At 43.4% G+C, this 24,357-nt stretch overlaps 1 protein-coding gene across 3 annotated transcripts in view; it reads left to right on the top strand.

Moving 5' to 3' along the window:
• Positions 1–24,357, top strand: part of FARS2 (phenylalanyl-tRNA synthetase 2, mitochondrial) — a 277,553-nt gene that overhangs the window by 193,342 nt on the left and 59,854 nt on the right. For all 3 annotated transcript variants that reach the window (XM_066624381.1, XM_066624382.1, XM_066624384.1), the window contains one exon: positions 722–873. In XM_066624381.1, coding sequence (XP_066480478.1) covers positions 722–873 — 152 coding nt within the window. The remainder of the gene's footprint in view (positions 1–721; positions 874–24,357) is intronic.

The following is a 24,357-nucleotide window of genomic DNA, read 5'->3' as shown; positions in this document are numbered from 1 at the left end:
TACTACTACATGGAAATCAGGAAGCAAAGCTTCAGTTCTCTGCCCTGTTTTTGGATCCTGGCCAAGGGGTACAATTAAGTGATTTTAAGTTATGTTTCTGACACAACATTAGAACTTAACTCACACACTTATAAAATAATTTGCATAGGTTCTTGTGCGTGACTGTATTATGTAGGGACTTGAAAATTTCCCAGGTGATCAGATATCTGCTAGAATAGATGCACCTCCACGAAAACTGTGGGGATGAGTTATCAACTCACAAATTTTCTGCCTGATAGGCTTTTTAAAGCAATCCATGGACTCTATTTTGTTGGAAATAGCACTTTGTGAGGTGATATCCATGCTGTTACGAGAGACTGTATGTGCACCAAAGCGTCGCCCTAGGTATCACTTCACCATGAACCATGTCAAGCCCTTAAAATGTTTATTAAACTCAAGAGTGTTTAAAAAACAATGGCTACCACAGCCATTGCAAATATTTCTGTAGGAATAGCTCTCAAAAGTCATGCTTGAACAGACCTGAGTTGTGATACCTCTGAGTTGTGGTTCCTTTTTTGGTGTTTAGTTTCTGCAACTAAAAAATTACTATCTTATTGTCAAGTCTCTTTTTCTAGAAATACCCAATGCAAGCAGTACAGAATTTGAAATCATAGCTATATTAAATGATTTGCTGAGTTAAATACAAAACAGTAAGTATATTGTATTGTTTTTGTCTGTTTAGCCGTTCAGCAAATATCCGCCAGTGATCAACGATATCTCTTTTTGGCTTCCCTCTGAAAAATACTCTGAAAATGACTTCTATGATTTAGTCCGAACCATTGGAGGAGACATGGTGGAAAATGTCTCCCTCATAGATGAGTACACGCATCCAAAGTAAGTAAAATATATTCTTACACTGCTAGATAGATGCGATGAGACATCTACAAATATGTTTTTAGCGATGCAGAAAGCATCTAGCAGACTTTGTAGGAAAGGGGCAAAGTTGTGGGTGTGCCAGGCCAAAACGTGAGGTACAAATGCTAAAAATAAAAAATAAATGTATATTTTTGTGCTTGGGCTGAACGGAGTAGGATGATGAATTCTGAAGATAGCTGAGAAGTTCAAAGAGGAGGCAAGAAATGTTAGCTTGAGGGGGTGAAAACAGGATTAGTCCTGGCTTACACAAGCAGAACTTTTATTGGATTTGGCAAACATAAGTCACTGGTGACTTGCAGTACTGAAGCAAGGAGAGGAAAGAAAGAAGAAAAGTGTACAGAGGTACTTGATATGTCTGCCATATGGAGTCAGTTTTAAATTGCTCATTTATTTTCACATGGAAACTCTTCGATTTACTGTATGTTGTCTTGTGGTATAGTGCCTTTTCTTCGTACTCCCTCAAACCTTTTTTTTGGAAAAGGTTTCAATGAGCTGAAGAAAGTCGTCTGATTGATGTAATGTGCATGTGAATGGCTTATCCCACAGACATAGCTGCTGTGGAGAATGATTTCAAGCAATCTCCCTGGGAAGCCAGAATGAGTCTGTTGGCTGGGAATTGCCAACTTCTTATTGCCGATATTTGTGGCATATATCTGTGTCAATTTAATTCTTTTCACAACAACCTTGTGAGGGTCTTTAGAATGGGAGACGGTGAATTGCCCATAGATGATTAGAAAGTTGAACCTCAGTGGCAAGTATATTTATAAATAACCCCAACTGATTTCAAGTGTTGGAACTGCTCCTCAGGACACTGATTTATTCCCCACAGAGGATAAGTATTCTACAAGTTCCTCTGAAATAGTTAAAAGACTACTTTAACAGCCCAGTCCTATCTCCTGCCAGTCCATAGCATGCAGCAGAGTAAAAAAAAAACTTTGACTTACTCTGCTTAGGCTTTCTGGCTGCCTATGGGTTTCCTTGGAACCACACCAGCTATGGAGCTGGTATAAGTCCAATAAGAGGAAAAGGACAGGCCAGACTGGGAAAGAGGCAAGTCACAACTGCTAGGTTCCACCCCCTGCCCCTTCTATGCCCCCAAACTCCCCCTGTCCTTCCTTCCACCACAACATGCTTCTGCTGCTGACGACTTACTGGAGTCAGTGCAACCCAGGCTCCATGATGTCTGGGAAGAGTGCTGCAGCCACTTAGCAGCTGCTCTAGCAGAGGCACAATTTGCGCACTCTTGCTGGGCACATCAGGAGATACACTGTTGTAAAAGGCCCGTAGGTTTAGCCCATAAATTGCCCTTTGAGTGGATTAAGTTAATGCTCCTGATGAAGCCTTGCAAAACTTTGAAATGCATTGGATTAAATGAAGTATTTTCAGTGCAGCTCTGAGGTCTCCCCTCCTTTTGTTCCATAAACTGGAAACCTGACTGTCTCTTTCTGTTTCTAAAAAAAATGGCTTAGGAAGGTACTGTTTATAGGTAGAAGAACAGGAGTGCATAATCTTTCCCTCTTCAAATTGCCGTCAACCAGTGGTGTCGCTGGGGGAGGAGGTGCGGGCTGCACTGGGCGACATGCACGGAGGGGTGGTGGTGGTGATGACACCATTACTGGCCCAAATTTTTGAAATATTGGTATTTTTGAATAATACCATCATGTTTTTATATATTTGATGTGTAATTTCATGCAGAATGCAATGAAATAAACCACGCTGAAATATCTCTATCAAAAGTTATAGCCAAAAAACCAGCAGGGCGGGGCAATGGTTCATCATCATGTCCACCGCCCAGAGCATTGCTCTGCCCATTGTATGAGAGAAGGTCCATCATTGGGTTGATGTGCTGGCCTTCCACACTGGGTGACGTAAACCCTAGTGACGCCACTACCCCCAACGTCTTTCTCTTCTTGAAAATCCCAGACAGTGTTCCCCATTGCAAACACATATCTGCAATTCTGAAGGGTAGAGATGGGCAGCTGGGGAGGGGGCAGTTTGAAGTAAAAAAAAAAAAAGTGGCCAATGGGGAATGGGTTAAGCTTGTCTCCTCCTGCTAAAAATAGCCTCCTCTTGAAGCTGCTTTTCATTAAAAAAAAAAACAAACCTAAAGGGTTATCAGGTCTTTGTTACAATTGTCTGCATGTGATCAGTAGTTTGCCCCTTGGTCTTTCATTTGAAGATGCATCCATATGAACAAGCTGTCCTAAATATCCTTGGCTGTACACAATCTGTACACTCAGATATAAAAAAAAATTACATAAAATAAAGGGAATATAACATCACATGGAATGTTATATCACACTACACTGGAAAGCCACCTTTGTGTGCATTTTTAGAGATACATATTTCTAATCCTTGTCGTTATGCACAATAAAATGAATATCTGTCTGTATAAGTTGCGCAGTTAGTGTTCTTTTCTCGAGCGCAGGAAGCTGGGCCTTGAAGTGACAGAAAAAAATACTTATTCTCTACAGTTAGGTGCAGACAGATACAGAAGAAGGGAGAAAGATATACACAGAACTCTAATCCAGAAATGAACAGTGCTGTCAGTGGTACACAGGAAGTAAATTTTTAATCAGAACAACTAAAAATACCCTGGAAAGAAGTGGAAGACAGTAAGCAAGAAAATTGATTTTGCTGCTTTTTGCTGCACCGTTGTAGTCGCTATTTAAAAAAAAAAAAGGCAAAAGAGGGAGTGAACAGCAAAATCCCTTTTGAATGATTTGCTTGTTTACTTTCTGAAAACCAATTTGATCATTTGTAACTGTCTAAAACAAATATTAATTCTGGGGGAAGGAAAGCTGATAGCCATCATTATTTAGTTAGATATGTTAGCATTTTAAAGGCTTTGGGTATGTTACAGTTTTCAGGAAATAATTATCTCCGTCTCCTCCCTGAATTTACAGATGGATGGAGGGGAGGGGATTGGTAGATACTGTCTGCTGAAAGCAATCACATCCTTTTATAGGTTGTATCCTAATGTCTTCTAAGAGCTGTTTTACAGGAGGTTCTCCCATTTTATTACTAGATGCTGCAATTTCTCCTCCCAAATTTCCAATAAATTATTATTTTTTTCATGCTTAAAACATTTCTTTTTGCACTTTCAGGTGTTTATCAGGGTGGTGATTTATAGTGCCTCACTTCAATCATTGTCTTCCAGGCAGTGAATGATCATGAAGCAACACTGTTTGCTGCTAGGATTATACAAATGAAAATATAATGGCTTCAGACCTCTTACATCTTGTTCTCCTCCATCTGGAGCAGACAGCAGTTTGCAGAGGCATCCTTGGGTATTACCTTTAACTGCCTACCCAGCAAAGTCCTAGGAGTAGCTTCTCTTGCAAAACACCACCAAAAGAGCAGAAATGGCTTGACATCAGCCGCTGGAGTATAGAGATGTTCTGTTAATGAGCTGTAACCTTTCATGCACAAGAGCCTTTTTCCTCTGCTCAAATAAAAGCAAATCTAATTGGCCAACTTTAGGGCAAAGGGAAGCCTTTGCCTTATCACAAATGTGTGGTGTTTTTTGTTTGCTTATTGTGTGATAACCTCCTTGAAGTAGAGCCATGAAACTTGGCATTCACATTCAGGACATAATTCTATGTTTTATGTTCAAACATGGGCCTGATCAATCCTCATGGTTTCAAGCTGTGTATGAAAGTTGATAGTTCCATTGGAAGCTTAAGAGCAGTACAATTTGGTGTGCATATTGGCAGTATGATTCTTAATTTTTAAGTTCACATGTGGCCCTATTCAATCCATCTACTTTTGAAGTAGGCAGGAAATTATGCTTGTGTTTTCACAGAAATTATGCTCACGTTTTCACAGGTTCTGGATAGTGATTGTTTAACCATGTTGGTGTCCTAAATATCATGAGTATCATGACTGCTCAGGCAATCAAACTTGGACCAGCAGCCTGCAGCATCTTAATGTGGGAGTTGAAAGGTTAGCTTGGCCAAGGAAAATTTTCAAACCAGTCTCAGAACCCTGAGGGCCTAGTGGGAAAGGATCTATTTTGAAAAACTGTGAGAAAGGCCCTAAGAGGCAGAGAAGCTATGGCAAAGGAAACCAAAAGGTGTAGTGGTGGGAAAGAAAAGGGGATAAAGTAGGCAATGGTTGGACCACGCTCAGTGAACAGTGGATGGTGATGACAATGACTTAGGGAAAGGTAGCGTGTACAGGAAGTGAGGAAAGGACAAGAGAGAAATTGTAGAAAAAAAAATCACAGGTCTGAGGACAAAAAGATCTGTGTAGGATTGTCAGATTGGGGGAGAGAAGAGAGCTGAGCAAATACTACAGCAATGGTTATAGAGTTTTTGCTTATTCTGCAATGAAGCTTCTTGAACCACATGATTTATTAGCACTTCTGCCAACTCTAAATTCTTTTTGTGAAGATCTGGCAGCTGAGGACAAGGATGGTGCACTTTTTAGCATGAGGTTGGCTCCTGGTACTTTTCCTTGAATATAATTAAAATTAGACCAAGCCTTGTAAAACCCTGGCAAATACAAGGCCACCTTTCCAGCATCTGTCTTTGCCATCTCACTTCTGTGGCAGGCAGGCAGGCAAGCAGGCAGACATGCCCAAACTGAGAGAGAGAGAGAGAGAGAGAGAGAGAGAGAGAGATCAATTGCTTTGAGGTAACAGTGATGTGATCTGTTTGACTGTTGACGCCGAAAAGGTCCAAAAGTGCTTGTGATAAAGGATATGGTTTGGAGCTGTGTGCAGCAGATAGCAGCTTTGCGCTGCCTATTTTATTGAAGCTTCCACAGGAATCAGCTGTTTACTATAGTATTTGTTAAATATCCCTAATCCCCATGGTGATCCCTGCATCCAAGAAAGTATGTTCCGCACTTACCTTTAGGGGAAGAATGAACAGATGAGAGGAATGTTGTCACAGGCATTCACACAGCACAAGGAAAAGCTACGGTCCTTAATGAAAAAGCTGTCCCTAATGACTGATGTGTATGTTTTTCCAGCTGCTCTTTCTGGAGCTGGAACGGCTGTATTAATAGTGCACGTCAGGGCCTAACATACCACTGTGCAACCACCTAATAGCACTTCTTTAGCAGCAGCAGATGGAAGGAAAGTTTCCTGTTCCAGAGGTGCTTTGGTGCATGTGTTTTCCTTGTTCCAGACTGAGTCCACCACACTGCACACATTGGTAAGGTTGAAAAGCCAAGAGATAAAGGAGGAAGGACTCCTGTACCTTGAGTAGTTGTGTAGAAGCGGAATTTTTGACAGATTTCACTGACAGCAGGAGGCAGGAGGGTGCTGGTATGCTTGGGGAGTGAGATAACTGGATGGACAGCAACAGCCTGTTAGAATCTGTGATACAAGGCTTATGTGGAGGATCTGGGCTGGACACTGGATTTTCCACTGTTTTGTAGTTGTGAAGAAGGTTTTTGTGGGCCTTAACAAGCTGGGGATAGTCAGGATGATTGTGAGGGTTCAGGAGCTCCAGCATTCCAAAGAATCTCTTCAAACTGGGGGAATGGGCAGCAAAATGGAAGATGCATTTCAGTGTTAGTGTAAAGTAAGAACATAAGAACATAAGAACAGCCCCACTGGATCAGGCCATAGGCCCATCTAGTCCAGCTTCCTGTATCTCACAGCGGCCCACCAAATGCCCCAGGGAGCACACCAGATCACAAGAGACCTCACCCTGGTGCTCTCCCTTGCATCTGGCATTCTGACATAACCCATTTCTAAAATCAGGAGGTTGCGCATACACATCATGCCTTGTACCCCATAATGGATTTTTCCTCCAGAAACTTGTCCAATCCCCTTTTAAAGGCGTCTAGGCTAGACGCCATCACCACATCCTGTGGCAAGGAGTTCCACAGACCGACCACACACTGAGTAAAGAAATATTTTCTTTTGTCTGTCCTAACCCGCCCAACACTCAATTTTAGTGGATGTCCCCTGGTTCTGGATGTCCCCTGGTTCATCATTCAAGTAATACACACTGGGGCAAAAAAATCTAGGACGCATATAGGCTAATGGGTTCTAAATTGTATGTCAGGGATCAGGAGAGAGACCATGGTGTGCTGGTGGACAGCTCAATGAAAGTGTTGACCCAGCATGCGGCAGCCAATTCCATGCTTGGGATCATTAAAAAAGAGATTGAGAATAAAACAGCCAATATTATGCCACTGTACAGATTAATGTTAAGTCCATGCCTGGAGTATTGCCTACAGTTCTGGTAACCACATCTTGAAAAACACACTGTGGAACCACATCTTAAAGAGGACACTATGGAACTTGAGAAGGTGCAGAAGAGAGCAACCAAAATGATTACTGGGCTGGGGAACCTCCCTCATGAGTAAAGGCTGCATTTTGGCTTCAGTAAAGTAAAGGCTTCAGTCTAGAAAAAAGGCTCCCAAAGGGGAAAACATGATTAAGATGTACAAAATTATGCGTGAGATGGATAGAATGAATAAAGGGACGTTCTTTTCTCTCTCACACAATACCAGATCCAGGGGATATCCACTAAAATTGAGTGTTGGAAGAGTTAGAACAGACAGAAGATAATATTTCCTTACCCAATGTATAAGTTTGTGGAACGCCTTGCCACAGGTTGTGGTGATGACACTTGGCTTAGATAACTTTAAAAAAGGACTGAATAGATTTCTAAAAGAAAAGTCCATCACAGGTTACAAGCCATGATATATGCAATCTCCTTTGGTAGATGCAACCTGCTTGTTTTAGAAGTAGGCTACCTCAGAATGCCAGGTGCACGGGAGTGGCAACAGGATGCAGGTATCTTGTTGTTTTGTGTGTTCCCTAGGCATCTGGTGGGCCACTGTGAGGTACAGGAAGCTAGACTTGATGGGTCTTTAATCTGATCCAGCAGAACTCTTCTTATGTTCTTGTGACGGGTACAGAAAGAAAGCATCATTTCAATACAATCAATTCCCATTTTCCACACTCTCGATTTAGCTTATCCAAAGCCATTGGCTGCATCCACAGACTCTCTAAATCCCTCTTCAACCTCTTGATGCTATTCATAGTGGCCATTTTTCCATTACTCGCACCGTTCTATAGGTCTTATCCACACCTGTGGGCTTTTAGGAGCTCTCTGCAGCCATCCTGATGCTATTCACAGGCATTTAGGAGCTTGCCCCAGCCATTCTGACAGTATCCATGGTGGCTATTCTGAAGCTATCTGCACTATTTTAAAGGTATTTGCTGCATCCACGGCCATTCTGGAGGTATTCACTGTTGCCATACCTGACTAGGTTAGCTACTCCTCCCCCTAACCCAGGGTTGCCCAAACTCAGGCCCAGGGGCCATTTGCAGCCCTCGGGGACTCCCAATTCAGCCCGCAGGGAGCCCCCAGTCTGCAATGTGCCTCTGGCCCTCCAGTGACTTACTGGAGCCCACACTGGCCCAACTCAGTTTCTCTTAGTGAGAGGGTGACTGTTGGACTTCTTGCATGAGCTGCAGGCCGAGGGCTCCCTCCACTGCTTTCTGTTTCATGTATGTGATGCAGTAGTCGCAGTGAAGGAAAGGCTGACCTTGCTTTGTGCAAGGCCTTTTATAGGCCTTGACCTATTGCAAGACTTTCATTCATTCATAAGTTCCATCTCTAATATATTCATTTACATAAATTGATTCAAATTTGAAATGTAAATTAATTCTTTTTTCCCCAGCCCCTGACACAGTGTCAGAGAGATGATGTGGCCCTCCGGCCAAAATGTTTGGACACCCCTGCCCTAATCCACTGATCCAATAGGATCAATGACTCAGTATCCGCTAATTTGATAGTCAGGAACCTAACCCCAGCAGATAATGAAAATTGACTATATTTCCTTTTCTTGGTTACAAATGCTAAGTCAGGTGTGTATCTTTGTCTGGTCTGATGAAAGATTAAAACATCTGGCAATCGAATGCTCAATTTTAGCACATGCATGTTGGATTTTACATGCCAAGATTGGTTTAGGATGATGTTTCCCTGTTTAGATGGTGGAAAGGGGGCCAGTATGTCAGGTTGGTGGGGAAGAACAGTGTGCTCTTGATCTCTTTCATGTGAAAGGCCAGATTTGGGGAGGTTTTGGGGAATCTGAGGGCACAATCCTGGGTGTCGTAAATGTGCCATAAAGTACATATACAGCACCCTCTGAGCAGGGAGCACCGGTGCCCTGAGCAAGGTAAAAGTTCCCTGTAGCAGTATGGGCTTCTGAGGTGTAGGAGGAACCAGCCTAAAAGGAGTGTTGGACCGGCAGAGACCTGCTCCGCTGTATCCTATCCTCCATGTTGGGCTGAAAAGCCGGACATGGAGGTTCTCTTGTCTGCACCGGCAAAACAGCTGGCACAGAAATGAGAAGCCCCATTGTGGGGCCTGGGGCTTTCCTTGGGGGAAGGGGACAAATGTCTCCTTCCCCCGAGTAGGGGGCTACCCACCTTCTGGCTACCTCTGGTTGTCTCTGCTCCCATCAGCCGTGCTGAGGATAGGATTGGACTCTCTACCTCCTGTTGCTTTAGAAAAAAAATATGTGGTCTAGAATCTGGGAATGTTGAAAGATCCTGCCTTGTTGCTGTATGATCTCTTTCCATAAAGCCATTGCCAAATACTGGACTCCTCTTTGTAAAATAAAAATAGCTGTCTTCTATACTACAGTGAAGTATTGGGAGGAGAAATGCATTAATTAGTTTTTGTACACTCTTATGAATGAAAACATAATTTTGCCAGTACTTAGTTATAATAAAAAGGATTATTATTTTTGCAGTAGTTTTAAATCAAAATCTCCTTTCAGAATTTCTTCCCTGACAATTTCCTTTGCTGCCATGATGCTAAGAATAGAACTGTGGGTAAAGGAACAATCACGAGTCTCTCAAAGTCATGCTAGCAATGTTTGTGGTCAGCCAGGGACCCATGCCTATCAGAGTGGCTTCACAAACTTCTAAATCCTCAGTACCAATAGTGGCAGCAGCATACAATGCTACATGCAAGGCATTGTGTGCAGTGCCAACTTAGGGCCCAATCCTATCCAATTTTCCAGGGCCGGTGCAATGGTACCAATGGGGCGTGTGCTACATCTTTGGTGGGGAGACAGTCACTTAGGCCTCCTCAAGATATTGGAACATTTGGTTCCTTACCTCAGGGTTGCATTGCAGCTGCACCAGTGTTAGAAATTTGAATAGGATTGGGCCCTTAATGGACAGGCAGAAAGTGACATGGGGGGGGGCCTGGTGTAGGTCTTTGCCTTGTAACACTGATGTGTGTGGAAGGGCTTTGGGAAGGGGTACTTAATGCTTATCTCTTCCTCAGTGGGCCAGTTCTTTCCCCCATACCTTCCTCAAAGCAGTTTTCCCCTTGTTAGATCCAAAGCCAAAATAAGTCTAATTGGTGATCTCCAAAGCATGCTGGAGAGTTGTATAGGAAAACAGATGAGCAGGGGGAAAGTTTAAGCCCCCACCCCCATTTTTTGTTTCCTGTAGTGCCTGGTTATTCCTGCATGAACACTGCTTTGGCAAACATGAGTTTGGGGACCCACGTTTACTGGGATAATGTGTACATTTGTGCTAAAAAAACTATAAGGGAGAATTACAACAAAAAGGTGTGAATAAACTTTAGAAGGATTAAGGATGTTAAAGATGTTTGCAACCAGGTAAGAATCCACATGCACTTGGGTTTGAAAATTTAATCTGCAATGTTAAACAGCCACCTTAAAAAACAAAAACACTTGCCTAAACACCCACAAATGTGATTGACTGTTACGGCTATTGTAATGATCAATTGGGTTAATATTCTGTTTCACAATTGGTATGTAGACAAAAATTCATATTTAGGTGATAGATTATAACTGCCCCTGAGGACTCACCAAGGCATGAGTCCTATTAAGCAGCAAAATATTCTTCCAATACCTGAGGCTTTTCATCATATGAGTAAGAACAGAAAAATGCTCTACCGCAATACATTTTCAAACTATTACTTCACTTTCCCTTAACCTGGAATGTTCTTGGTTTGGATTGTTGGAAAGACGCATGTAAAATATGGCTTGTCCAATAAAAGCATGCCGTTATTGTCATTCATGCATCCCACTTCATAATTCTTTGCATGTAAGAGATATGGATGTGGGTGTCACTGTCCCCACTAAGCTGAGCGGCCAGGCACTTCAGAGCTCAATTGAGCCAAAGTCAGCAATGATGTATGATGTCATTGCCAAATGCTGGAAGACGCAACTGTGTAGTTATCGAAGAGCTCTGTGCAGCAGCACCTGTTTTTAGAGAGAACCCTGATGGACACCCAGCAAGAAAATCAGCAAGCAGAGCTTACGGACATCGGCCCAGTGCATTATGATGTGCAGTATTGGTGCATCCAATCTTCGCAGAGGAACATGAACGTGATGACCCAGCATGTGCTGGTTCCCTGCTATCTACATGAGTAATTGGCATGATTTGCAAAGCCAGGATGGACCATGCATCTTGAATAGCTATTACAGTGGGCCTGCTGTATCCATGGATTCAGGACCCACAGATTTTATTATCCTGAAACCCGTGGGTTGGACCCACATGGACCCTTCAGAGGCAACCAGAACTGTGCTCCTGTCATCTCTGCAGGACATTCTGGGGTTTGGGGAAGCCTCACACAGCCTGCTCGGTCCTCCGAAGGCCTTCTCTGGAAGGCCTTAGGTCACTTCCAGTTTTATGGAAAAGCCAGAAGTGATGTTTTAAGGCCTTAAAAGGCCTTTGGAGGGCCTCAATATCAATAATACCAATTTTCATAGATTCATTTTCTTGACAATCCTACAGTTCTCCGTGTGACCTACATAGGTACACAAACCATCCAAGAATATGGAACTTACAGCACAGTAATAGAAAATACTTTCCATGGTCTTTCATTACACCATGGTGTACCAGTCACTTGCTATCATTTCATATTTATCCTCAGAAAAAGCAAGGAATGTCTACTCTGTAGGTAACCTCTTCGTTTCAGAGTGACCAGTAAGCAATACTTTGCTCCTTCTATCTTCCACTCAACTGTTGGGATCATGTTGGGATGTGGAAGTAGATGACATTGTTCTGGATGATCCTTTTGAATTGGTTAACTGAACCCTGGAAAACTTGTCAGAGCCCTGCACATTAGCACTTCACTAATTGTAATACTATAATTTTTAGAAAAAGAGACACCAATAGTGCATCTAGTCCTGTCAGTCACTGACAGGTGTGATAGGAACAATACAGAGATTCTGCTACCTAAAATGTCGGAAATGCAACCTGGAGTGTGATTCATACCAGGCTTATGCTTTGTCACTGATATTGAGCCTGTAATTCTTGAAAAGAACATTCTTGAATCAGATAACAGATGAGTAGCTGACACTGACACCCCCTCCCCGAGATACAACTCTTTCAGGATGTCTCCCTTAATGTAGTACTCAGGGAGCTGCAGAGCTTAAAGTGGGTGCCTGTAAGATGAAGTTGTTGATGAAGCATCTGAGCAGCTCTTCAGAGAGATGGATGGTGCTGTGATATAAATGCATTGTGCATTGCATGGGGAAAGCTTACTGTTGGCTGAAGGAATGGAAGCAGCTTTTTCACAGATAAGAAAAACCGATAGCATGATTGGAGATTTATAACTGGGCCAGAGGCACATTCCTCCCCTCTCGCAGCTGATACTATGTGTTTCTGTAGCTTCCGAATTCTTTTACAAAAATAAAATAAATAATCCAACAACTGATCCCTTCAGAGCATGCTGTTTGTTGTCCATTTGCAAAGTGTTCTTACTGCTCCAATAGTCCCGCATAGGATTATGTATTGCAGTGTTTCTCAAACTGTGGGTCGGGACCCACTAGGTGGGTCGCGGGCCAATTTCAGATGGTTCCCCATTCATTTCAATATTTTATCTTTAATATATTAGACTTGATGCTACCACGGTTTGTAACTGCATTTGGGGATATTTTACAGAACTATACTTTTAACAGGCCACTACGTATATTCTTTTAACAATGATAGTCAATGAGACTTACTCCTAGGTAAGTATTGGTAGGATTGCAGCCTAGGATTGTTAAAAATTTTCCTGCTTGTTGATGTCACTTCTGGTCATGACATCACTTCCGGTGGGTCCTGACAGATTCTCATTCTAAAAAGTGGGTCCTGGTGCTAAATATGTGAGAAACATTGATGTATTAAACACTATGTTTGTGTTTTTAAATACATGCCCTTGCAATTATCTGCTATGAGAGAGAAAGAGAGAGAGAGAGAGAGAGAGAGAGAGACTGACTGTAGTGGGCAATGGAGAGTGGGAAGCCCAAGGGGAACTGGTCAGAAAGGCCCGCTTCTCTTTCCAGTCTCTTGTTCAAAATGGTTTGTTCAGTCACTTGCACCAGACCTCTGCCTGCTAAAAGCACTTAATAAATCACAGCACCGTTTCCCAGGACAGTGCCTATGAAGTGCTTTGGAAAATGCCATCTAAGTTCTTGGAGAAACGAGTATGACATCATTTTTAAAAAAATTATTTGAACCACTAGAGAGAGAGAGAGAGGCACAGTGTGCCTTTGTTGTCTAAAATAAGTGAAGTTATGCTCTTCATCTCTCTGAACACATTGCAACAAAGATTCTCCAGCTTTGTCATGATGAGCCTCCATGGCAAGAAAGCAACTTTCTCCGGCAACAATGAAGGCAGATCCCTCTGTGCTTGTTTTGGTGCATTAGTACTTAACAGAAAGTGCTTGAAGATGTTCCCTGGAATGACAGGATACACAGTGATTTCATGCACATGATTTCATGTGCAGGAATCAACTTTTGTTACCTTGTATAGCATGCCGGAGGTTCAACTTGACATGACCGGACTTGCCATGAAGCAGGGTGAAGTATCTCGCCTCAGGTAGCAGATGTTGAGGTACTATGAAACGGCAGCAAACTGTCAGTTATTTACAGCCCGGTCCTAACTGACTGTTCACCGGCAGAAGTGCTGTGCTGAGGCTGCCAGAACGCATGGCTGGTGGCCACACACATGCCAATGGGAGAGCCACCCACCACCAGCGTCACAAAGTTGACAGTGTGGTGGGTGGCAGGAAAAATAGGGTGGGGAGATGGAGGAGTGTTTTGGCAGGGAGGGGTGGGTGGGAGGCAGAACAGGAGAGGGAGGGAGTGGCTTCTAGGGGCACTGGCATGTGTTAGGATTCTATCATGTTCCCTCTCTTCTTCCCCCTCCCTTACTCTTCTCAGACATGCACCTGCAAAATGGCCAGTGCAGATTTGAGGTGACCTTGAAGACACCTCCATGACTGCCTCCCAACCATTGGATGAAGTGTGTGCTTTGTTGGAACAGCAGCATCGGTGGTGGGGTTTAGTTAGGATTGGGCTGCTAGTGTGTGTGTGTTTTTAAACCACCATGGGGGCCTCATTTGTGTTTTCTCTCTCAGTCATTGTAGTATCTTGAGTCATCTCTGCAGCCTGCCATTCCCCCTGTCTGCAACTGAGCTAAAGACAGTTAGCCCAGGCTGGGGAAGGCTAAGTACCAGAGTTCCAGCATAAGTTGCATGGATCAGAATGGGTTCATCCAGGTTCCATCAAAGACAGGTGCACCTTTAGATGAAACAAAGGTAATTCTTCTTGCAACGTCCACATCTGTCCTCAGTAGGGAGGTTTGCAGCTGCCTAAGCCTTCAGTATGCCTGAAAGTTGAATCCTGTAGTCTGCATTCTGGAACTGTGGGGCAGCTTTGGTCCGCCCCAGATGTACATGCAAGGACACCTGGATGATTGCTACCAGGAAGGAACGGAGATTCTGAGCTGAAATAAGCTTTCCTTCCCACCAGCTGAGGCTGAATATTGAAGCCACCACATTCTGCCAAGGAAAAGGCAAGGCGGTCCTTGAGTGACAAGTGGGGGAGGTGGAAAGAGAAAGGAACTCTGAGAGCAAGAACTGAGTGGTTGAACATATTCTGGTAAAGGACCCTTAGCGGTTCACATTCCTCTATGGAAGTTGATTTTACCTCCCTTCCCATCACCCACTGACTGGAGCAGAAGACAATGAAGGAAGAGTTGTTGCTTTGTTCTTAATGTTTCCCTGCATATGCTTTTAAGGAGGTAGTATTTTTCTCTTTCTCTTCTCCATTTCCATTGTTAGATGACCACTGAGTAGCAGTATGCTGCAAAAGGGTGTACCCATGTTCATATTCAGAAAGGCTGGTGCAGGGCCTCTGAAAGAAATTTTATCAGGGGGTACGAAGTTTCTTTTGGATCCTTTCCCAATGGGAGAGTGCAGCAACAGGTGGTACGGGGCAATAGGAGGCAATGCAGTGCAGAGGAAAGGTGGCAACAACCAGAAAAGTCTCCAGAGCCCAGACCTGGCCTCTCGGGTTGGCCCAGCTTCCATCTTTGTTCTCCACAAGACCAGCTGAGATCCCTATAAATTTCTGAGCAACCTTCTTTGGCTTCTGGGCCTCCTTTTTTGACTCTGGACCTGAGTACAATTTACCTGCATCCCTATCTCATGGGCCCTGGGCTGGTGCCATTTGGAGGTTGGAGAGCCGGAAGCTAAACTGAGTGTAGAAAGGAGACCAATATTGAAAAATGGTTTCTTAACAGCACAATCCCAAGCATATCCGCTCAAAAGTAAATCTCATTTAGTTCAGTAAAATTTACTCCAAGATCCGTGTGACTAGGATTGCCGCAACAGGGGATTAAAGTACTCCCTGGTATCATGGGTGGTCCATTCCACACTGCTCCCACCAATCAGCCACCAATAATGGAGGTGTATCATGCGTGCAGCCCTTCTCTGTTACAGTAATTTGAGAGTGAGTTGGCATTTTGCCTCTGGGCTCAGCTCAACAAAGATAAACACAGGTTAGAGCAGAGAAGTACTTCTGAATTCCTGTGCAATTATCTTCGTATCCCAGTTGTTGGCATCCTTCAGTCTTAGAAGACTATGGCATCGCGCTCTGAATGGTGGTTCTGGAACAGTGTCCTCTCCAGTGCGCGAAGCCTGGGTAAAGTAGATATGGAGGATAGACTGTTTCCCATGCAGCAAATCCCCCCTCTCCACGTCACTGAAATGGTCCAATGGAAAGGCAGAAGCTAATACGGTTGGTTCCAGCGGCGTCGCAGGAGTTGCCAGAACGTGACTGTGTTCAGCCATGAACTGCCTCAGGGACTCCGGCTCTGGATTTTGCCTCAGGGTTGACTTCTGAAGCCTTTTCCATAATTGGATGTAGCCACAAGGCAGTGGAGGTTTGGGATCAGAGTTTTCCTTCTCTCAGATGAGCTGCCTTCCCAGGCTAACGAGTCGCATCTACCTGGTGGCTCTTTAGTCGCCTCTTATAACAAGTACAGCCAAACTGAGAGCCTATTCTTATCCCCCAGCCCCCAGGGGTTATCCCAGTGGTGGTATGGCTTATCTGTTGGTGTTAAAAGAGCATACCTGCCTCCCAGTCTGCATAGATAAATAGTGTAGTATTCCCCTTTTCTGCAGATGAAAAGCAATTTCATTTCCAGTGAACTGTCATTGGTAATGTATCACTTTTCAAATGGGGTATGTGTGTGTGTGTGTGTGTGTGTGGTTTGCACATAATTTCTATTTCCTTTCTTACATGCCACAAATTTGTAAGTCTAAGCCACCGGTTTGCAGCAAAAGAAGAATGGTGGATATCCAAATGAAATCTGGTCACCATAATTCTTTTCTGAGGATAGAAGAACCAGGATGGCCTAGCGGCAAGCAGCCTTCTTCCGGAATCAATGTGAATATACAGTCTTTAGAAAGAAACCTTAAGACATTGTGATGACAAGTCATTAAGAATGTCCTGTTACAACACTGGGGGGATTGGAAGAGTGACTGTGTTGTTTTTTCCCCTAATGGATTGCTTCTCCCCCCATCTCGTCTGGTAGGATTTGTTATCATAGGTAGCGTGGAGTACTTCCATGCTGCTTCCTTTTGTTTTGTGGCCTCTAATGCAGTCCGAAGATCAAAATCTGTAAAGATCTGCAATCTAAAATGACATTGTAAATGAAGTTCTGGTTCTGTCCATAATAATCAATACGTGCAAGGTATTGTCTTCTGGTTTTGGTGTCTTTACAGATACTGTAAGTCTTCACCCAGGTTTTTTTTTTCCCATGAAAATGAATATTGAAAATGTTATCAGTCTTGTGCCCAAGATTCATTTTTGAATTTTCTGGTGTGTGTGTCCTCAGTGATACCTTGAATCAGTGACTGTTGTACATGTTAACTTGTTATGTATTGCCTTGCAATTGTTAAAACCACGGCTTTCTGCTTTTAGACCTTGCTTTGCTTTATGCAGAGGCATAATTGCAGAGGCCACTTCATTTTCTCTATATTTCTTGTATGACTTCCCTTTTTTCATGTGCAAGCTATTTTCTCTCAACTGCAACACAGTCCAAATCTGAATCTCACTAAAATCATTGGCAAATGAGATCACAAATTGTGCTAATGAGGTAAGGACATAACCCCTCAGTATGTCTATCTCATAATCCACGTGTAAGTATCAATTTTCATTGGACTTTGTCAATTATTATTCTGTACTTCATGGAATTATGTTGGCTTTCTGCAGATCCAAAACCAACAGCCTAAACAGAGAATCTGTCACATGTTGAGCTTCTTATGATTAACTGTCATAATTCAGATTTATGATGGGTCATAAGTGGCAAATTGTACCATATCTTGATTCTTACTTATGAGGAATTTTTGTTTTTGTAACCTGTAAACCATTGCCTAGCTTATATTTACTTGCATAACAGTCTTTTTGTGTTTAAAATAAGGAATAGGCTAACTCAATGAGTAATGCACACATGCTACAGAGAGAGAGAGAGAGAGAGAGAGAGAGAGAGAGAGAGAGACTTGAAGCATATACTGACTTGGGGCCCAGTCCTATCCAACTTCCAGACTGATGCAGCCATGCAAATAGGTTGCGCCCTGCATTCTGTGGGGGGGGGGGGGGCAGAGGGAGAACAGCTACAGAGGCCTCCTGTTATCTCAGGGCTGCATTTTGACCCCACCAGTGCTGGAGAGTTGGATAGGATTGGGCCCTCAAGCTCAGTTTCACTTTCATCCTTTTTTAGCCTTGAACACATTTTTAAAAAAAATCTAATGTGGGCTGTAGATTTGCCACTTGAATTACTGATATAAGCATGTTGAGGATTATTTTATTTAGGGGCCAAATGTCTGTCCACCAAGTGATTGGTGCATTTTATTTGTTGGCATTGATGTGTCCTTCTGTCTCACTTCCCTCAGTTCCTCTTTCCCTCTCATTACTCTTTCCTTCTCCTGGTTTCTTCATTTTCTTTTTCAATTATATTTGTTTTACGTTATACTGATGCCTGCTCCGCTTGCAGCAGAGCCTGGTATTGGCAGCCAGCCTGGTGTTTTATAGTCTTAGCAGCAACTTCTGCTTAGCAGTATGTTTAAAGCTTCTTTGGAACAAATCCATAACGGATGAAAAATAGAACCAGAACCAAAACAGGGTGGCGGCATGCCTTCTGCACTGGTGCGAATTGCCATAAAGCAGTCAGCACCAGTGACTAAAGGTGGTCCAAAAGCATGCCACTCGATGCGCTACAGGCAGGGCCAGTGGGAAGGTCTACACCTTCCTACCCACTTCAGCACTTCTGCTGCTCACCAGAGCAGGTAAGTTAGTGGAGAGGAGTGGTGAAATGAAGTAGGGGTGGGGATTGGCAGATTGGGCCAGGAAGAGTTGGAATTGGCAGTGAGCTAACTGGTGGTTAGCTAGCACAGGTCCAAGTACTCGCCTCTGCCCCCCCCCCCCCGCACTGTGGAAGCATGTTGTTCCCTTACCCAGATGAGACTTCCTGGACTGCTCCCACACCCTAGGATGCAATGGTTGCCGTTTTGGCACCACTGTCTTGGTGGAAGGGGGGGGGGAAGGCAATGGATTGGGCTGTAAGTTGAGAAAAAGGGAGGCATTTCATGCTACTGACACATCATGTTTGCCCTGAAAATGTTTGTGAATGAACACTTGACACAGCCTTAGTTAGCATTTTTGTAAAACCTTCAGAATGATTGGTTGATGTAGCTGACGTTCATATTTGAATAGTTAGCATATTTGTCAGGATGATGCAGTGGTTCAGAAATTGGACTTAGACCTGTGTCTTGCCCAAATTCTCCCTATCCTGCCGACTACACCAATTTGTCCCGTCCGAATATTCCAACTCCCTTCTAATGCCCACTTTTGGCTAATTAACACCCTCCTTTTCCAAGATCAACAGCTGCGGTGTGCAAAGGAAACGAACAGAACTCCTTATCAGTTGAGCAATTAACAAGAATTTATTGCTACCAACACATACACTCCCTGCAAGTCCTGTTGTCCAGAGGCTTTCCCTAACCCAAACTCCACTTAACTCAGTCGGTAAAGGTCTGAAGCCTCCAGTCCAAATCCAATCCAGTCTCCAAAGCACAGTCCAGTCTTCCCAGTCTTCTGCAGCAGAGTCCCTCCTCTATGTCCTCTCCAGCAGAGTGTCTCCTCCAGCAGGGTCCTGGCAGTCCCCTCTTCTGTGTCCTCCAGCAGGGTCCTGGGAATCCCCTTCTCCTGTGTGTCTGTCCTGTAGGTCTGGGGTCAGGTAGCCTCTTGGTCAGGTAGCATCTCCCTTTGGGTCAGGGTAGCCTTTGGTCTGGTTCCCTCTGGTCAGGGTAGCTCTGTCAGGGTAACTTTGCTCCTTCTGAAGCTGCCTTTTATCCTTGTATGTCCCATTAAGTCCAAATGCAACTCAGCTGTGAGCTACCTCCTTAGCTCCTTGTTCAGTCCAAATTAGGCTCAGGTGAGCCATCTCTTCAGTCCATGATCATTCAAAGTCCCATCAAGGTCAAATGAAGCTCAGATGTCCATCAGAGTCGCCATTGGCCTTGATTGATTACAGCTGTGGAGCCAGCCCTTCCCTTCACAGAGCTGTCAAACAGCTGTCAAAACATGGAATCGCTGTCAACACCACATCATCCACCTGATGATCTTCTGATCTTCCGTTACAACCTGGAAGACCTAAGTTCAAATCTCTGCTCAGTCTTGAAGCTTAATGGATGACCTTGGGCCAGTCACTATCTCTTAGCCTCTCCTACCTCACAGACTTGTTGTGAAGAGGAGAGGAGAGGAGGAACTTTATACACCACCCTGAGGTCTTTGGAGGAAGGTGGTACAAAAATATGAAAAATAAAAATATTTGAAATAAATAAATATGATTTTTTTTATGGTATAAGCAGAGGCAGATGTAGAATTAGAAAATGCTAGCTTTTGTGGCCATTTTATACACACACACACACACACACACACACACACACACACACACACACACATCAGCTGCAATAGATTCAATACTTGCTTTCTCCCAGTTCAGGGCACACTGATTCATGCAGAACCTTCATTCACAAATTCCTTTGGTGTTATGTATCCCTGGAAGTGTGTCACTTGGCTGATTTCAGCATAGGTCTACTGACCTGTGGCACTTGCAAGAATGTATTAGCAGTATCTCAACAATTTATTTGCCTCTACTAGTTTTGGGGTGTTTTTTTTCTCTAGTTGTTGTTGTTATGGGGTTCTGTATAGTGATCTTTGTGTTCAAAGCACTTCACATACTTTATACAGTGGGCCCTCACTGCACTTTATATACAGCTTGGCATCTGCAGATTTAAGTAAGCATGTATCCCCCCCCCCCCCATGGACTTCAGAATAACTCCCAGACAAGATTGGACACTAATTCTAGTTCAAGTCTATGACTTTTGGTCATGTCCAAGAGGTGTTCTAAGGCCTGGAGAGGCCTGCAGCCCACTCCTGTGTCTCCCTGGGCCTCAGAATATGTCCCAGACACAACCAGAAGTAGCTTCTGATTACATTCAGGAGGGGTTCTGAGGGCCATGGACCAGCATGATTAATTGCTATACCAGACCCAAGCATTCACACATTTCAGTGTCCCGGGGAGGGACATCAGTAGTACTATCCTTATATCGGTGATTGGGGGCTTAGACTACTGATAAGGATCAGTAGTAATATCGGTGATTGGGGGCATAGACTACTGATAAGGATCAGTAGTACTATCTTTATATCGGTGATTGGGGGCTTACACCTTGCCTAAGGCCACCTGGTTGGCTGCTGGTAAAGAACTTGGGGCTCCTTGATTTATAGAACACATCAGATTAGACCAGACAGAATTTATTTCTTTGCATTGCATACCATAACAAACATAATAATTTGCTAGGGAGGATATGGAATGTTAAGATCTACAGGGAGTCACACACTTTATATGTGTTAAATTTGTTATGGTATAATTCACACATATGCTATAATACTATAATTCACACACATACTACATATAGTGCACATAGAAACAGTTGCTTGATCCAGTTGCTTGATCTAGGCCCAAATCCTAACCAACTTTCAAGTACTGACATAGCTGTTCCAGTGGGACATGTGCTGCATCTTGCAGTTGGGTGGCACTCATGGAGGCCTCCTCAAAGTAAGGGAATGTTTGTTCCCTTACCTTGGAGCTGCATTGCCCTTATGCCAGTGCTAGAAAGTGGGTTAGGATTGCACTCTAAGGGACAGACATCCACCCCATGTGTGCTGAGATGATTCCACGCCTCTTTTCAACTGCTTCCCTTTGAGTGTTGCAGAGTTTTCTACAAAGAAGTAGGTATGAATTAGAGTTCATTAAAATGTGTGTACTGATTTTTGAGACACCCTGTGTACAGCCAATCACAATTTTAGCCAATTACCTTATGCCTGCGGTAGTGGCAGTTGTGTTTAATTTATGGTTGTAGTTTGGATAAAACCCCTATAACAATGGCACTGATCTGTTCTGGGAACTAGGGAGGCATCAGATTTCTTCTGGATCATCATCATTTTGCAGTCATTCCTTGGCATATATTGTAAATAGTGATGCTACCTTGATTTTGAATATTCCCTTGATTCATGCATTTGTTTCTTTTATCATGTTTGAAATTGGTGAGGCTTTTTTCCCCACCTTTTTGCAAAAAGTTAGTCATTAAGGACAGATTGTATTAAAGTTGATTGCGTAGAGTGTGAATCAAATGTACTGTGCAATCCTGTAGTCAAGAAACATTGTAAGGACACAGTGACCCTTATGATTCGAAGATGTGTGTTTTTCCTCCTCCCCAAGCCCAGTGAATAATGTTCAGCCTTTAGTGATGTTCTGATAATGGTTCCAAATCTCTGCTTGGTTTAGTCAGAAGTGAACGGTTGGGAAAGTAGGGGGGAGACAAGGAAATGGAAAGTCAAAAAACAGAGTGATGGTATTAAGAAGTGTGTGAGTAGAACTTAATGCTTAAGGCTAATTTGTGGGCTAACCTGGGACCCTTTTGTTCTTTCTGCTGTCAGTGGCCTGTTCGATTTGTGACCCACCAAGCCTTATGCAGCCCACCAGCCCCATGTGGGGGCTTGTGAGCAACTTGACTGTTCCTCTATATTCATAGTCCCAGGCAGGTAGAAAAAACAGATTTATTTGATCTCAGGCTTCCTTTAGCTTGGTAGGGCCCACATTATGCAAGACCTGACCTATGAGTTCTGTTTATCAACCAGCCAGAAAAAAAGCAACAGTTTGGCTGATTGTTTTTGTTTTTGCATTTAGTGGCTGCCAAGAAAACTGAGGGGCAAATTGTTCCCCCCCCCCTTAGCATTTTTTCTTGGATGTAAATCTTAGGCAGCAACCCTATACATACTTATCTGGGAGTAAGTCCCAATAAATAAATGGGTTTTACTTCTGAGTAAACATACATAGGATTCGGCTTGCATGTGAATAAATAGCTTTTATACTTTGCTTTACCTGGCAAAAACTGCTGGGCTCTGTGCTAGAAACGAGGTGGGTATTTGATGCAGGATTACTTGACTGTGTGGACACTTGTGCTCAAAATTACGGTGAGTGGAATTGAAACAGGCAGAACTCGTCCCTCCCGCTTTTATTCTGCTAGCTTATTTGCCTTCCTTTGTCTCCTGCTCTGACCCACAACATCTGGGGAAAGACAAAAAGGAAAGGCAGATAGGACAGCTTTGGGCTGCCCCTCCTTTGAAAATTAATGTGCTAGGTGTCTTTTGCAGAAGTTAATGGGGCTGGACTATGCTTCTGCCTTTTGAACATTAAAATGTATTGCCTGGAGAGCATCCCCAAGGAATTTTGAGGAGTCAACTTGAATGCATGAGGAGACAAATGATATTCACTGTATGAGCAAAAGTCTGCTCACCCATCCCTACTCTGTGCCTTAGTTGCATCCCTGAAACTGCACAGAGTTTTCGCTCCAGACCTCATTCAGTCACCTTTTAAAAACAAAAAACAAACAAAAAAACCATTTATGCTAGAAGCAGTCATAATTTTAAAAGCAAACAAAACACTGGTCAGAGTTGCCAAAGACAAAAAGAGGCACATATAGCTCACCTACTTATGAACATGAGAGGTTCCATGGTTCTCTGTGTAAGTCATTTTGTTCATAAGTATGGTAATGCCCCATCTCTGTTGCTGTAGTTGTCATTTTCACTTGGGACACTGTCAGTTTCACTACAGAGCTGCTGGGAATGCTTCTGAGAGGCTCCTGTACTCAGCAACAGACTGCAAACTGAAAGTCAGGGCTGAAAGTGTTTGTTTGTAAATTGAATGTTTCCACATCACATAGCACTGCTGCTTCTCTATGCTGTACTGGTACTGCTCAGCAAAGATGAAACTGCAAAGGTATTTAAAGGAGAACTGAACAAAAGTTTAAAAGTAATTTGTGTTATCTTTTTCTCATTACCCAAGGATGCAGCTGAATTTTCTGCAATGTTGTGCTATATATTCCTTGACTATTTTTTTATGTTTCCAGAGTACTTCTCTGAAATTTCCAAGTGTGTACATGCCTGTTGTCAGTGGATAGTGTGGAAGAATTGTCAGCAAATGCCAAAAAAGAAAACAAGCTTTGTTTGCTTAGTTTTATCTACATAGAAAGATATATTGTAAAGGATCAGGTGATTTAGAATTTTATGACTTGTGATTTTTCCTCCCATTAATGCAATTTCATCTTAAAGGGGTAATGGTGCAATATGGTAGGCTGCAGAACTGCCTACCACAACTGAATGTGGCAGCAGATGGGGCAGTGCTTGTCTGGTTTTATTTACAGGGGGAAAGGGAAGACTAAGGAATCAATAGCAACTGAAATCAGGTTCTTTCACCTTCAGTTTATCTCCCCTCCCAACCTTTTGGCCAGTCCTCATGGCCACAGTCTATATACGAGAGGCCTATGCCTCACCGGGTGTGTTAGTGTCAAGGAGCTATATCCAGGGGTGGTGTCAGGGTAGGCCAGGTGCAGCTTTGGTTGAGGGCTGACCTCCTCAGTACATTGGAAGTGATAGTGTCTAGTGCATCATCAAGGTGCGGGTAAGGGGTGCCATGGAGGGTTCAGTGCATAGATTTGCCTCAGAGCCCCTAGCAATTTGGCACCAGCATTGAGATGCTTAACCTGATTCCTAGAAGAATATGTGGGGAGCACAGAAGATCT

The sequence above is a fragment of the Tiliqua scincoides genome, chromosome 4, assembly GCF_035046505.1.
Source record: "Tiliqua scincoides isolate rTilSci1 chromosome 4, rTilSci1.hap2, whole genome shotgun sequence".
NCBI classification, from domain to species: domain Eukaryota; kingdom Metazoa; phylum Chordata; class Lepidosauria; order Squamata; family Scincidae; genus Tiliqua; species Tiliqua scincoides.
The sequence above is the reverse complement of the archived record's forward strand: the minus strand, read 5'-3'. Positions and strand labels throughout refer to the sequence as shown.